This window comes from Melospiza melodia, chromosome 2 (genome assembly GCF_035770615.1).
Source record: "Melospiza melodia melodia isolate bMelMel2 chromosome 2, bMelMel2.pri, whole genome shotgun sequence".
NCBI lineage: Eukaryota > Metazoa > Chordata > Aves > Passeriformes > Passerellidae > Melospiza > Melospiza melodia.
In genome coordinates, this window is record NC_086195.1 from 61,275,150 (window position 1) to 61,291,200 (window position 16,051).

At 42.9% G+C, this 16,051-nt stretch overlaps 1 protein-coding gene across 1 annotated transcript; it reads right to left on the minus strand.

Annotated features, from left to right (window-relative positions):
* Window positions 1-1,390: 1,390 nt before the first annotated feature.
* LOC134414180 (cytochrome c oxidase copper chaperone) lies at window positions 1,391-3,767 on the minus strand. The gene is made up of 3 exons (XM_063148390.1): window positions 3,567-3,767; window positions 1,995-2,103; window positions 1,391-1,599 (listed from the first exon to the last, which is right to left on the minus strand). Exons 1-2 carry the CDS (start codon window positions 3,683-3,685, stop codon window positions 2,019-2,021), a joined length of 204 nt encoding a protein of 67 aa, XP_063004460.1. The 5' UTR covers window positions 3,686-3,767; the 3' UTR covers window positions 1,391-1,599; window positions 1,995-2,018.
* Window positions 3,768-16,051: the final 12,284 nt, after the last annotated feature.

Genomic DNA, 16,051 nt, shown 5'->3' on the forward strand with positions numbered 1-16,051 from the left:
TTCCTGCCCTGCTCTATTCTCTGGCACCATTTTCACAGTTTACCCAGAGCATGCTACCACAAAGCTGGTGCACATCCACCTTTTAGCATTCTCCTCAGTTCATGCTCTGACACACAATGGTTCAACAAGAATGACCTTATTCAGGTTCCTACCTCAAGACAATAATAAACACCAAAAAGAGCACCAGGTCCTGCTCCTCAAACAGCTACAGTGCCACAGGCAGCCTTGAATGCTTTCTGCCAGAGCCACACCTGCATCCCTACTCTGAGGCTGAAAGCCAGCGTGGACACAACTCTTGCCTCAAGACAGGACCTTCAGAAAACATTCCCAGAGCAAGAGTCTAAACGCTCCTCATGCAACTTGTGAGTCTCAGCAGGGGCAGCACCAAGTGTTCCATACTAAATGTTCACAGCCAAAAACCACTGCTACCTCAGGATACATGGGGCCCAGCAGGTAGAGAAACAATCATGACTGGACTCATTCCTGCAGCAGACCAAAGCCAGTAGAAAAATCAAGACAAAGCACAGATTTTGTCTCTTCAGTTTCTGAAGAGAAAACTCATCAGGAGAAAAAGTAATTAGCGATACCATATTCAGTAAAGTCAACTCACCACAGGAGGAGTAACATTAGGGTTGCACAATTACATACGATGAAGCCAGAAAAGCCCCACCTGTAACAACCCAGAAATTGCACCTGATGTTTCTCTAGGTTGTAAGAAGGAATCAAAAGCAACAACTACCATCTCATACAACACTATAATCTCATTGAAGTGAAAGAAGCCAGAAAACATAAGTCCATGCATGCATAGCACAAGACCAACCCAACAAAAACTGAGCATAAGAAAAAGCTCTACTTTCAGGCAAGTAACCTGTACATACAAGTCACTTGCAGTGACAGGGAGCAGTCCTCTACTCCCTTTCTGTTGAAGAACTATGAGCTCAAGCGAGTTTGAGATGGGAAGTACCTAATTTTTCATTACAAAGAATGAAGCTTGGGTAATGGTATTCAAACATCGCAGAAGAATTAAAACACGGGGAAATCAAATACAGTTTTGACTCTAAGGAAGTTCATTTCATAAGTCTGTGGTCACCTTTCCACAAACATAGCTACAGCTACTGTCACAAACAGCACTGCAAACTTCAGCACAATTGCTGAAAACTGCAAGTGTGCAATGCTACTAGCATGATTTCACAATTTGCATCAGTGGGAAAACCCAGCAAAGCCCTCTCTGTTCAACCAAACCGCCACAGTAACCATTAGGAAGAAAGAGTTCCTATGTTAATGATTAAGCAGGCTTTTCTCATTCTCTCATTCCTGCAGCACGCTCTTTTCAGTAAGGAGGGCGCTGTCATTTCTTCACTTAAAAAGAAACAGAAGTCAGGAACATACGTCATTTTCAGGCTTTTATTGAGAGGAAAAAATATATTTTCTATAGCAGTGGTCAAGAGCAAACAGTGGAAAAGCTACAGATGTGATGCATACTCTATCATTAAAGACTCTTCATAAATAGACTCTTTGTTTATATTTGTTCTTTCAATTAACTTGCAGAAATAATTTATTTTGCAGCTTTCCAGAACACAGTCACACCAAAGACATCATCTAGAAGAGAAAGGAAACACAGCTTCACAAAACATGGATTTCCACTGGATATTGAGCAACAGTTCAACAATCAACAAAAAAACCCCAGCCCAAACCCACAAAAACCAACTCCCACGTGTCCTAGCACCAGAAATCTAAACTGAGGTTTGGATCTCTTAGCAGACAACAGAGGCAGCACCATTCTCTACTGCTGAAGGGTGACTCACAGAGGCTGTGTGCTGCCAAGGGCTTTACCACCCTCACAGGGCAGCAATGTTGGCTGTAGTGTCAATGAGAATTGCTCTGCCTTCTCTCTCATAAGGGCAACATCATCACAAACACTACTCTGGGCCTTCCAGGGGCACCAGCTGAAGGCAGGGCACTTCAGAGGCAGAGGTGCTGAAGGCTGTACTCACCCCACTCAGTCCTGCTCATCTCACTCATATCTTGAAGCCCAGAGCTCTCATACACTCTTTGTGAGCTTCAATTAGGTGCCCACAATTTTCTTCTCCCTTCTCAATAATGCTGCAAAACAAAAAGATTTCCAGGGTTCAGCAATAAAATGTTCACTTACTTTTAGTAAAGAAACAGAACTAACAAACTGTTGGGGACAATTAAAAATCCCTATGAGGATCCAGAGATTTTTTTTTTCCTATCCTGTCCAGGGTAGTGCTGTTTTGGACAATATAAAACTATCCCAAAAAGTTATCCAAGTCTGGAGCTGTGCACCTAAAACTCTGACAGCAGGCAGAACAGAACTTCCTGTTAACAGGCCAGGGTCTATTCTGGGCATGTCTGGATGGGGATTGGTTATACAACACAAGGATGTCACACCATCAAGTAGCTGAGCTGGCCAGATTCAAATTGTTCAGTAGGGAAGCAACAAAATTTCCCTAGTAAGAGAACAATACAGAACAGGTTAACCAGTAAATGATAATTTAATCAAACTTCAGTTGCAATTTAAGGACCCTGAAGCAAAAAGCAAAACAAAACACAACACCTGTCCAGCTATTGTCGAAAAAAATATTCAGAATATATGGTAACTTTTGATGTAACTCATCTATCCAAGTAAGAGCCTCTCATTGTTGGTATATCATGTATACCACAAAAGCAGTTCAGACTTTCTTTTGACTGAATGACAGAGCTGTTTAGTTTTCTTCTTGGGTTTTATTACAAAGAGCATGGACACATCCCCTGGCTGCCCAGGGCAACTCAGCATCTGAGCAGTAACATCCATCCTACCACCCTTTTCTTAGGGCGCCCTGGAGTCACCCTCACTCTACTGTGTAATTAGACATGCTCCCCTAAATTTAGCAAAACCACTGTTAAGTATTATGCCACCTGCCAAACACCATCCATACCACCAGCAAAGTAAAAAAAAAAAAAAAAAGACAACTTGGTTATCGGATTAAAGTTTTTTAAACTTTAAAGATTGACTGTCAAAGACAAAGGAGCTCCATTTGGAGGGTGCACTTCATACCATTTTATAGGTCTTATGATCATGACTAAGCCTATAATTACCAATGCAGCTATATAGGTCACTGTCGAATTTTGAACTTCTCTGGGAAATGTCATCCTCTGAGACTCAAAAAAAACCGGAGTATTTTTCTTTATTTAAAAGAGAATGTAATTATACTCAGGTGAACAATAAAGAAGTTATCACCGGCTGGTACGTGTTGCTTCAATCAACAACAGTGAAGATTTACAAGCAGCATTAAAAGCTGATCTTTGAAACCTGTTTTAAACACGGGCTATGAGGTTTTAAACTCCTAATTTCTAAGTAATCCTTTAAAGACAGTTTCCTCTCCTTCTCCACACTCTCCCTCCTCCCTCGGACGCTCCAGCACCCCCGTCGGGGATGGGGAGCGCCCCCAGCATGCCCGGCGCACGGTGGCACAAACCCCGGGAAGGGAGGCGATGCCGGCGGGGCAGGAGGGTGGAACGCCCGGGCGCGGAGGGGCCACGGGGGCTCGGGGCCGGGTCCCTACCAGGCGTCCCTCGCCTTCTTGGTCTCGGGGCAGGCGCAGCAGGCCTTCAGCGGCTTCTTCCCTTCCTGCGCCTCCCCCGCGCCCTTGCCGTCGCAGCTGGCGGCGGCCATCGAGGACATGGCGGGCAGTTCCCGGCTCCCTCAGCCGCGGGGAGAACGGGCCGTCGGCGGCGGTGCGAGCGCGGCTGGTTCCGGGAATGCTCGCCCGCCCCTTCCCGGCCCGCGGCCTGCCGGGACGGATGGGGGGGGCCTGCTGCCTCCGCCTGCCCCGCCTCTTCCTGGCCCTCACGCCAGGGCGGGTGTGGCTGTCACACTGTGGTGAGGCGAAAGTGACATTTTCCAGGGACACTCGGTACTGAACGAGCCCCAAAGGGAAGGAGGGAGCTGGCAGCGGGGAGGAAAAATGGCGTCGTGAGGCGAGAGCAGCCGGCTCCCGCCGCGGTCAGCAGGAGCAGCGAGTGACGCCCTCGGCCCTGCCAGCGCCGGGCTCCACCCTGAAAGTGCTGGCCAGCACATAAACCTCGTTCTTCCTACTCAGCCAGTGGGGAAAACAGTGAATCAGTTCATTGTGGCTGTGGCTACACGGACACAGCACAGTCACCATCACTGGGATCATTAATGTCACGGTTTCATGGCCGCGGCCCAGCAGGGCCGGCCCTTGGCATTGCTGCAAAAAGATGTGCTCTGATGCTTGATCTTTCATGCTTTCAAGCCTAAGCAACAAGAAGGGGTATTTAGTTTGTGAAACAGAGAGCGACTAACGAGCTCCAAGTGTTGTCCATGCTTGACATGCTTCAGTGGTCTCAGACCTGATGGGGTAGTAACAAGTCTTGGAAAGAAGAATGTGCACTGATACTGGACACAAAGAATGCAGAATTTACAGGCCACAAGGACATCTGGCAGAACTGCCAAGATAAGGAAGAAAATAATAAAGCCAAGTCAGCAATTGTGTTAAAATAGCTCCAACAGGGTAAAAGTTAATTTTGGTAGGGGGAGATGGTGACCACCAAGTCAGGTACCACTGAACCCAGAAACCCACTGACTCAAGTAGAAGACTGAGCATGCAGTCTTGAAAAGTGAGAAAATCAACCAATAGAAGACAGAATACTAATTTATACAAGAACTATGTAACTTCTAGCCAATGAACACAAATTCTTTTGTTTGCTAAAACGTGTAAGTAGTAAAAAGCTTTGGTAGTTGGTGTGCTTGATCTGTGGAATACCACAGAATACCCAGGCTTGCACAACTCTAAAATAAATAAATGATGTCTCTCTTGATTGTGTAATTACTGGGTTGTTGCACACCAGGTAATGAATCTGACTTTTGTGGACAACAGCATGGGTAGTAAGGGAGAAGATACAGAGCTGCTTTTCCTTTGTAGTCTGTCCCAAACCATGTAATCAGTAGCCACTCTTGCATTTCAGATATCTGCCACATACAAGCCACAGCTTAACTCTTAGGCCACAGTCTGTCACCTCCCAGTGCTAATTTGTGTTTGCTACCAGTCCTGACCACTCCAGTGTGATACTTACACAAGCCCACATCCAAAGGAATGACCCACACAGGTAATGTGGGGAAGGGCAGGACAGCAGTGGATGGGACACTGCTGAGACCTTGCAAAGGGAAAAGATTAATATGCCCATCAGGATGCAGCTACTGTGCCTTTTAGTGGGGTGTTGCAAGAGTCAAAAAAGAACTGGCAATTTCTGTTGTGTACTAAGGGGATCCAGAATTGTAGGAACACTGACAAGAAGAAGGAGGAACAGAAAGTGTCACGTAACACACACTCACTCACCTAATCACCACTGAATTATCCATGGATCTCTGTTCCCCACCATGCCATATCTCTGGCAAGGCTGTTCAGGTGACTGGCACCCATGCAGCCTCCTGGTACAGCACATGTGCATTGTGAGGCCGTGCAGCCAAGTGTGATGAGCTGAACATACACGGGTTGCATTTGTTGACCAAAATATGATTTTCCCAAATTCACACAAACACCCTGCAAGATAAAAGCTGAGATTGAAACATCTATCAAAAGCACACATCCATTCTCCAAAGCAGTGCCTTGTTCCTAGTTTGTTAAACATACTAAGCATGTTTTCCTTTAAAATTAAATAGCTTTGTCTTTCCTTCCGAAAGCTTTATCTGCTGGCCACTTTCCAAAGGCCTAGACAGAACTGTTGGTAGCTCTGTCTAACACAAACTCTGAGAGAAGGACTGTCATAAAACCTCCAAGAGGATTTCTCAAGTTTGTGGTTGAATGGTATCTTTTTTTAGCTTCTTTAATATTAAAAAGAAAGTTTGAAAGACATTGATTTGGCCTGTAGAAACCAGAAAGACACGAAACAAAATACATTTTATACTCTGTATATAAAATACATTTTGTATTCTGGCCCAAGTTCTAGAATGCCAAGGGCAGAGGGAGGTTAAAATTTAGTCATCTTGAGAGATGACTTGAGATGGGTCTGCACAAAGGTATGGCCTCTGAAGACTAAACATCTCTGGAAGTAGCCTTCCAACTAGATTAAGGAGGACCACTGCTATTCTGGCCATGCTCCCTGCAGGGTAACAGTTTGTAACAGAATTGCCCCATAAGAAGGAATAATTTCTTGGTGGGATAAAAGGAAAGAGGCTGGAAGGGAGGAGAAGGAAGAGAATACCCAATAAAGCATGGTTAACACATGGTGATACTGATTGCACCAATTTGGAGTACAATGCAGAGGTGAGACCACAGTCATTTCTCTTCTGACATTGCTTTGTGCATAAGAACTGATTGTTAACTCAGTGATTTTTGTTTTCTATTTCTCCTCTGCCTGCTGACAGTGGCAGAAGAATTCTGTTAGAGAGCTATGTGTGAGAATGAACAGATTTATCTAGCAGTCACGAAGGAATAGCTAAGGGCAGGCTACTGAGATGAAAACTGTCAGAACAAGTACCCAGGGGAAAAAATCCAGCAAAAATATCAGTCTCTGAAAGAGATAATGAGAAAAGACCCTTCCTCAAGCTGCCATATCATTTGGCAGCCTGGTGCCACATGTGAGAGTACAAGGACTCCAGCTAGCACTGAACATTTACAGCTCTTGACTTAGAGGACTAATGGGTGAAATAAGGAGAGACTACCCAGCTGTCATGGGTTTCCAAATTATTTCTCCTGTACAGCCTTTTATCAGAATTGAAGAACATACAGCAGTGGCTCATGATGTGTGAACATCACAGCAGCACTGCAGTCATTGCCGTTGGCTTCCTGTGCCTTCAGTTTCACCCACTAAAAGAATGGTTACTCAAATAAATATCTACTTGTCTCCAGTAGACAGATTTTTCAAGGAACCTCAAAAATGTATTTACATTCATTGTTACTGTTAGGTTGAGAAAGCCCCTATCAATGTCAGTTGGAAGTAACAGTCTGGGGTAGTCTGGGGTTTTCCAGATTTTTTTCACTTCTAATATACATGATAGAAGGTACATTAAGCTGTGGAAATTTTGTGTGATGAAACTGAGCTGAAGGTATTTTGATATTTTCCATGTAGTGCCTATTCTGGGAACCACTTCATCATCTTGAAAAAAGAAACCTGTTCAAGAAGTATTTTTGGTTTTGACTGAGTATAAACATATGACAGCCAATGCTCCAGCAGCCCAGTCAACCATATGCTGTGTTTTACTGTCAAAGAAGTTGTTTGTGTTTGCGTCAATGCTTAGATAACATGAAAATAAAGGATTTCAAAGCTTTGAGCAAGATGTCTTATCAGGACCCTGCTGCCTCTTAGGCAGAACAGGACAGGGCAGAGTTTCTCTTTCTGATCAGAGCTGCAGACCTGCAACTACCAACTGCTATCACTCAGCAGTGGGACCAGAGAGAAAATGAATGCTGTGATAGAAGTGCTCCAATCTAGTACCATGGAAGAGACTCTAAGGTCATTATTTACACCCCCTCGAAGCTTCAGACTCCACCTTTAGGTGAAGGCAAGGGGTTCAAACACTGGACTGATATCACCTCAAGAAGCAGTGCACCAGTCCTTTCCCAGACTGAAGAGGCAAATCCTCATGTTTCAGGACTACAGCATGAATTCTGTACACAAGGATTCTCTACCATAGGACTGAACCATCCCCTACCTGGGAGACCACCTTGGAAGTTAGTGGAGGAAGTCTCCTTGCATACTGGCAAGCAAGCCCTTAAAAACACAAGAGCAGAATCAAGATTACTTTAAAAGCTTTTGTGTATCTTGAATGCTCTACAAAGCCAGCAACAGATCATCTCTTGCCAGAAAAACAGCCAAATCTTCAGAGCATCAGCCTGGAGGAGGAAGGCAGTTTGAAAGGATGAAGTCACTTTCCAGTTTAAAAACAAGAACTGCTGTCTCTAACAGCAAGACTCAGCCCACAGATATTCTGGGGCCTCATTCTGGGACTTGGACTCTGGCCCCACCCTACCCAGTAAAGAAGACAGTGACCTTCCTACAAGCTTTGGTATAAACTTAGAAGGTATTAATGCCTTCCTTACATTGTTTTCTGCACATCTCTCACCAGTTTGTGCTAGGATTGGGACTATCATCACTTTCATATTATGCCCTTTCTTGTCACTGTCCATTGAAAGCATATCCAAACATATTAGTAAAGATTAGGAATTTGCCATGCATGCAACACTGCAAAATCTGGATCAGCGGGTTCAGTGTGCAGTCTCCCTGGTAATAAGGCAAAAGAAGGAAGCTGATGTTTTGTTCTGTGCCACAAAATAACCTGCCTGCCCCACATATGTTAGAAGCAGGAACTATGAGCCTTTAGGCACACGACATGTGGCAGCTTTTCCACAATGCAGATATGCAGCAGCTGATGTTCAATGTGCATTTAAAGGCCAGTCAGGCTTATTTCAGTCTTGCTGGGGTGACTGACCAGCTGTTCCCTTTTGTGGAGGGAACACCCATGAAAATCTAAGCATTTTGGAATAAATCTTATTGCACTCATGGGAAGGACAGGTGTTTGCACTCAAATGGCTGCATGTGTTACCAACACACCAAAATAGCATAATAGAAGACAACTGTCTGTTTTCTGATAGTCTCTGCACATAGTAACTTTAGAAAATTTTAATCTGCTTTTGGGAAATAACATCACTAGTCCTCCAAAGGGCATGAATCTGCAAAGGACTGTCCCTATACTGCAATCAGGCTCACTATTTTCAGTTAAAAATCAGAAAAAAATAGCCTAGGTTTAAAAGCACTTATGCATGAACCAGATACGCAATAGTCACCCATGGGGAATTTTTTCCCCCCAATATTGCAGAGTTACCCAAGACAGCGGCCTATAAAGATCTTTCCAAAGAGGAAATCTCTTCCATTCTCAGTTCTCATTACTTGAAAGAGCAGGATTTTCAAACTTCTGCAAAAAGACCTATATGAATTGGCAGAACTGACCAGAATCAGACAGCTGAGCCACTGTTATTATAAACATAACATGCATGCATCTCCAGTTAGTCACCCCACAAAAAGCAAATGCTGCCTAAGGTCTGTTCTTGTACGTCACAGCAAACCGCATTCAGAGCCCAAACCGCATCCAGGAGCCTGTGTACTAAAGAAAAAACATCTCACTGTAGTTCCATAAAATCCTCCATAATACAAACTTATAACCTTGATCAGTTCTGCTGCAAACCAGGCAGTGTTTCTGCAACTCTAGTGAATGGTGTTAAGCTGTCAGTCAATTGAGAAGTAACAAAACTGTAGGTCCACTTCTTTTCCACTGCACACATCCCTTTTGTCCTTTTTTTCCTGTAAGTGTTGCTGCTATTAACAATTTTATTCTGCTTGATGGCAGGCCATTTTGATGCCTGTGCCAGTGGCAAACCTGGTTTGTTTGAATCTATTCAAGTCTCTCATAATCATATTTTATGAAATGTGAAGCTCCACTACAGAAAACAGTTTAACATTCTCAATGAACTGCAGGACCTAACTGGAAGCCTGGAAGGAATCATTAGTATTTACAAATACATGAGTCATTCCATATTTGAGATGTCACTGTCTGCAGCTGTATGCTTCTATGTACTCACATTCCAGCATCTCACTTCTTTTAAATGTTGCACCAAGACATATGCTGTGCAGTGCTGCAAGCTGCTTCTAAAGAGCCTGCAATATCTTCTGAATCCATTCAGAATTCCTACAGCTGTTTTTCACAAAGTTACTAGATAATGTAGAAAGTTCTGTCACTCTGAAGCTGTTTCTTTCACATCAGTGGTCATTCTAGATTTCAACTTTGAGCACCTCATTCATTTACACTTGTTTACTTCTGCTTTTCTTCTTGCTGATCTTTTTTTCAAGGATCTTTAGAATCCTGGTTCCCACCAATGGGACTTGACTATCAAGTGCTTAATGGTCAGATTTTAACAAGCACTAGGACATCTCCATATGCAGGTGAAGAGATTGTCAAGAAAGTCTATTTACACTGACGTCTCTCTTAATACATTGCTTATCTGGAGTACAATTAATTTTTTTTAAGTGACATGGGAACATATGTCATCTACATGGCAGAAAATTTCATCTAAACACCCAGCTCAAGCCCACATCCTGACTGTTTTGGCCTGACTTTCAACATGCTGCACAGTATTTTATCCAAGCACTGTCTTAGGTTAGTACTTACTCTGTGTAACTCTACATTTTAATCAATGCTTCCTGTATGGTCTGGCATTAACTGTTCAAGTCCTTTATTTCAAATGAGAATGGATTCTTCAAAGTCTGGTTCTCTCCTAGGGGTCCATGCATATAAAAACTTTGTATCAAAGAGAGGATGTTTCCAGATCAGCATGCTAGAAGCTGAACTCTTATCATATTCTCAGAGTTGGTATGTCAAGACAATGATGATGTGCTCTAGATCCTGTTTGGTTCAGTCTCCACCATGAGGGACTGGGAAGTGATGAGGGAAGGACTGTGTGCATGCAGACAAAGACAGAGGGGAAAGATAGAGGAACTTTCAAGACTGAAGAGTGCAGGCTGTGTTCTCTTACATGAGGGAAGTGATACTTCTACATCCTTCCCCAGTCCTTGAAAGGGCTCTGTGGACACCCCATCCAATTCTAGCTTTTTTCTGTCAATGGCCCCAGTGTCCTGTCACTGCTCCCTCACCTTTTTGTCTCTGGTAGGCCTGAACCTCTGGGCCCCTGGATGTGTGCTAGCCCTCACCTGACCTTCATCTGGTGGACTTCAATTAAAGCTGAGAGATGATAGGAAAATACTGAAAGCTTTATTAAAGATGAAAGATGATAAGAAAATGCTGAAAGCTTTAGTAGATTGTATTAAGATTATATTGCACTAATTGTTTAAGAGTAAATAAGAGTATAATATATGGAAGAGTTATACTGTGTCATAATAAACTGAAATTAATGTCTGCAGCACTTCTGTCCAGATATTTCTGCAAAAGGAGTGGATAAAATAGTCACAGAAGATCGAGAGTTTCTAATGCTTGGTTGAGATCAGGCAAGCAAAAAAATTCAGTCCCCAGAAAAGTGTCTTAATACACTGAGAATTGAACCTGCAAGCTAACACAATGGTATTGTCATTTAATCCTCTGAATATTACATGAGAGGAGTGAGAACATTAGAAATTCTCTAGTTCCCTAAGGAGTTCAATCCAAGATCCTTTTCCTCCTGAGGCAAGACAACATGCCTGACTGCAGCCCTGCAAATCATCCAAATGTTAGCTCTATTCTTTAAGAATAATCATTTAAGAAGATGACCCAATCCAAGTGAAATTAAGCATATAAGTGTCCTCCAGAGGATGCCTGAAATATTGGTAAAATTTTGATTTTGTCACAATTTGAACCATAGGCTGAAAATGTCCTTAATTCTGCCTTGTTTTTCTTAATTTTTTTAAGTGCTAATCAAAATCATTACAAAAGTCTTTTAGCAGGCTTTGAAGTGAATTCTTTAACTGTGATCACAAAGTACTACTACTTCATTTCCTTTGAACTTGGACTTTTTAGGCTATTATCATCTGTGTATTGCTTTTATTACAGGAAATGTGCCTACAGTCATACTGAGAAAAAGATGGCAAGAGAGAACGGGTCTCCTATAAACACTTTCATCTATTTTTTTTTTTTTTCATTTCAGCTGTTGTGTGAGAAGATGCCTCTCTTAGCATGGCTCTTAGTAAAAACAGCACAAATTAACCACAGACTTCACCTTGGTGAAGCTCCATTTACCATGATCAGTACTCCAAGGCCATTTTTACAAGAGATGTCACAAGTTACGAGTGAGGTATGCCACAGTGGTCAACACAGAGACAAGGCCTCAATCCACAAAGCAGTAGATGTCACAGCATCTGTCTCCTCACATCTTTTTGGCACTTACCTCTGCTTTCTGATGGAAATAGTGACCACACCTGCCTCCTCCTTTTTGCTGGCTGGAAGGAAGGCTCCGTTCTGGATTAAAAATTTAGCAATCACATGGACTACAGCCTTGTGCTGCTCCTTTCCTTTTGAAAAACACACCCGGAAAAGATGTTTATTATACTCAGAGAGTCAATTGTGTGGAACGGACAGGGAACAAACAGGAATCCCAGGGATTACTGTGGATGGGTCCAAATCTATTTTACATCAATTCACATTTGGATACAACAGCTGAACTGCTGGCACCCAGGTTAGAGCCCGTGATGGGCAGGATCATACATGGACGAATTGTGACATCCAGTGGCAAAAAAGGGAAATGGCACACAAACGGTTACCTATTTTAAATAGATTATTTTGGAACTTCCGGATAGCAAAGCCTCAACAGTGCTTTTGAGGCTACAACTTTATTGCCTGTAGCTTAGATTTTTTTTTTAAATAAGTAGAAAAGGTCTCCACGAAGCATCACAGTCATCCAACACCATGACAGTGCTGTCATTTGACCCCTGCTTAAGAGCAGAAGATGTCCATCTACGGAATGAAACTTAAAGCCAGATGGATGACATCTTGCCAGGGATTTCACAGATTGTCATGGATTGCAGGATAAAAGTCACATTCAAGAAACCCAGTTCCCTCCCAGGCTTTGGAGGACAGAAGGAAAACAGACAAGAGATTCATCATCTGTTTAGCTCAACTTCTTTGCCTTATCCTCCCTAATCCTGCCCTTTCCACATCCTTCCTCACTTTTTCAGCTCCTCACCTAGGTCTCCCATTTTCTTGTCCAAACGTCTTCAGTTCTGCTCTACTGGCTGCTCACCCTGTCTCTCCCTCCTCCCTGTGCCATACTGGTTCTCTACCACCCCACTCTCCCACTATTTGTTCTTTGCTCAGCCAGCCAAGTTTCTCCTCTAAAATCATGCATTCACGTCCAATCCATCTTGTCTTTGTTCAGCTACTGCTCTGCTCCCATCTAGTGCCTAATCCTACACTGCTAAATTTTCTACTTCCCCCTGTCTGATTTTACAGTTCAAACACATCAGCAAGTCATCACAGCATAACAAGTCCATCAAGAGAGCAGCAGTAATTCATTTTGCAGCAAATTACACCATCTTATCTCAAGGTTAATGTGAGGTAAAATTAATTTGGCTCAGCCTTTGTCACAGGCAGCTAAACTAGTGCACTTTTCTGCCATTTTGCAACATGCAAAGTTAATCCACTCAGACTTTGTGCAGTAACTCTCAAGGGTGTGGACAGTTTACTCATACATCTGAGCACCTGGTGTGCCCTGCAGCCAAGTGGGTATAAAAAAAATATCCAGATAGACAACATCTCACCTCACCAACACAGTCTTGTTCTGGAAAAGTTATTAATGAAAAAAAACCAACCAAAAAACTAAACCCCAACCCTATGGCCCACAGATCTAAGCAGAAAGCTCATCAGTCAAGTTTTTTTTTTTTGTTTTTTTTTTTTTTTTAGGAAATAGGAATCTTTTTTGATTGCTTACAGTTCAGCTGACTGCAGCTCCCTTTCACCAGAGCAACAGGATATGTTCCTGACATATACAGATCAAGCTACCAGATAAGCTTTGAGTACTTTTCGAAAAGGTACTGATCATGGAGAAGATTGCCAAGTTTAATGCCTGGGATCAAATATTTCCTCAGAGCCTTGTGTATTTTGGAATATTTTTCTTCAGAAATGTGTGGTTTATATTAAAAACAAACAAATAAATAAATAAACAAGATCCATTCAGACCAAACCTCAGCACTCAGCCCTCACAGTGCATTCCACAGCACACAGCAGTGCGCTAGGGGCCCTGGTCAGGTCTCACACAGCTTCAGGTCCAGAAGAATATGGAGATTTCAGGCAAAGAACACTTGATATAGTAATAATCAACATAACTTTTAACACTTGTAAGGCTGTCCACTGTTTATACCTGCAGTTCACAGAGATTTCTTAGAAATACAGTTAAATATTAGCCAATACTTTACCCACACATACATTCTAATCAAAGCAAGTTCCATGAACCTTAACCTTGAGCTTTATCATTCAGCTACATATACCTGTCACCTCCCATGAATAAGTACTGCTCTTCAGGGAGCTATGCAGTGACCTAAAAACTTTTATCTTTTATTTTTGACAAGCTAGTTTTCAGCCACATCAGTCTCCAGAGCTGGTTTCCTACATAGTCTTTCAGGTGCCAGCACTCAACAGATCAGAGGCAGCAGGGCCAGGCAGCTCATGATGAACAAAAAAATGTGGCAACATCTCACATTTAGTCCAATTTAATGCAGTAAAAGTTAATAATGGGATTGCACCTTTTTGGTTGTACATGACTCCAGAGAATACTTATCTGTGCCCTGGTATCTTGTAGGATTCTCAAAAACCCATTCAGTTATTCCATTGTTCCTTCTCAACTTGGTTTCCATCTCATCCATTCCACATCGGAAAAAAAGAAGTCCAGGCTGCCTGTATTCAGTCATCTCTGAAAACCTTAAAATGGAAAAATATCAGAGGGTGGAGCCAACAAAGAATAATTTCTTGGCCAAAGTACAGTTTACACACCTCATTACCCCAAGGCAGATTTTGAGCATGGAAAAATTTCAGCTTGGAAATCATGATACAAGGAAGGAAAACTGAACTTGATAATGAGAAATGCCCGGGAACTCTATTGAAAAGTGGCTTTTGTTGCCACATCAAAAATTATAATAAGGTATCACATCGTAAAGCTCTTTAGTAAAAAGAGGGTCTTTACAGCCTGCTGGGTATCTTCAGAACATGGATCAATCCATTGTGGGAAGTCACATCCTACAGATGTACAGATGTAGATGATGTCCGTCAGAAACAAAGCTGTGGCAGCATTTCTTAGTTTAGACACATCTTCAGTTGACCTACTAACCTAAAAATATTGTTGCTTCAGGCAAGGGATAGGCCTTTAAGAAAGTAAACTAGCATTCAAAGTTAAATTGTCTACAAGTAAATTCACAGAGCCAAGGAATTTGGAACTACAGTCCTAAAGTTGCTTTCCTGTAATGAGGTACTGAGGGGCCAGCATTTTATGTCAGACATGACAAGCTGTGAAAAACCCTTTGATATACAGTTTTATACACACATTAACTAACATAAGGGACTTGCTTCAAGATTATAGACAGAGGAGAAGGCCCATTTTCAATTTCTTTGGTTTTTGTGTCCTATTCCTAGGCAGCATTGCCTGCAAATCTCCTTATGTTCACAAAAGGATTAGCCTTTTCTGGTTTTAACATTTAGCATGAAGAAGCTTCCAACTTTGTTTCTTATAGAAAAGGATGGCCCCCTCCTTGAGGAAATAACAATGTTTTGTAAAGCATGATGCTTATTTGTAAGGCTTTTTACAGGCCTCTTGAGATGCTCTACAGATAAAAAAGCCCTGCAGCCTCTGTGGGCATTAGGTACCAAGACTATTTTCACAAAACCAGAGAAGCAATTAGGTTGGAAAAGACCTCTGAGATCACTGAGTTCAACCTGTGACCAGACACCACCGTGTGAAACAGACCATGGCACTGAGCCATGTCCAGCCTTTCCTTGGACACCTCCACCGAGGGTGACGCCACCACCTCCCCGGGCAGTCCATCCCAATGTCCAATTCCTCCTGATGTCCAATCTAAACCTTCTCTGGCACATCTTAAGGCTGTGTGCTCTTGTTTTGTCACTGGTGCCTGGGAGAAGGGGCCAATCTCCATCTGGCTACACCTTCCTTTCAAGGAATTCTAGGGAGAAATAAGGTCAGCGAGGCTCCTTTTCCCCAGGCTAAACAAGCCCAGCTCCCTCAGCCACTCCTCGCAGGACTTGTGCTCCAGACCCTTCATCAGCTCCCTTGCCCTTCTCTGGACTCACTTTCAGCACTTTACAGCTGCAGAAGTCCTAGGTGACAACAAGCAAAGCCAAGAATAAGAATATGCAGCCTTGAATCCTGTCCCTAAGTGTAACTGCTAAACCAGATTTCCTAAGCACAAAGAAAGGGTCCTGGGAGCATCACATGAATCAACTCGAGCAGCAGCTGCTGAAAAGCAGAAATACACGTGTCCTTCCTTTCCCGGCCTCGCCGGTGCCCTGTCCTCCTCAGAGTCCAGCCACATCCCCACGCCCGCG

Bases quoted from the DNA above. Each gene is read 5' to 3' on its own strand.
- LOC134414180 (XM_063148390.1), bottom strand. From the start codon at position 3,685: ATGTCCTCGATGGCCGCCGCCAGCTGCGACGGCAAGGGCGCGGGGGAG. The intron at 2,104-3,566 runs GTAGGGACCCGG...TTTGTTTTGCAG, and splicing joins AAGAAGGCGAGGGACGCCTG to CATTATTGAGAAGGGAGAAG.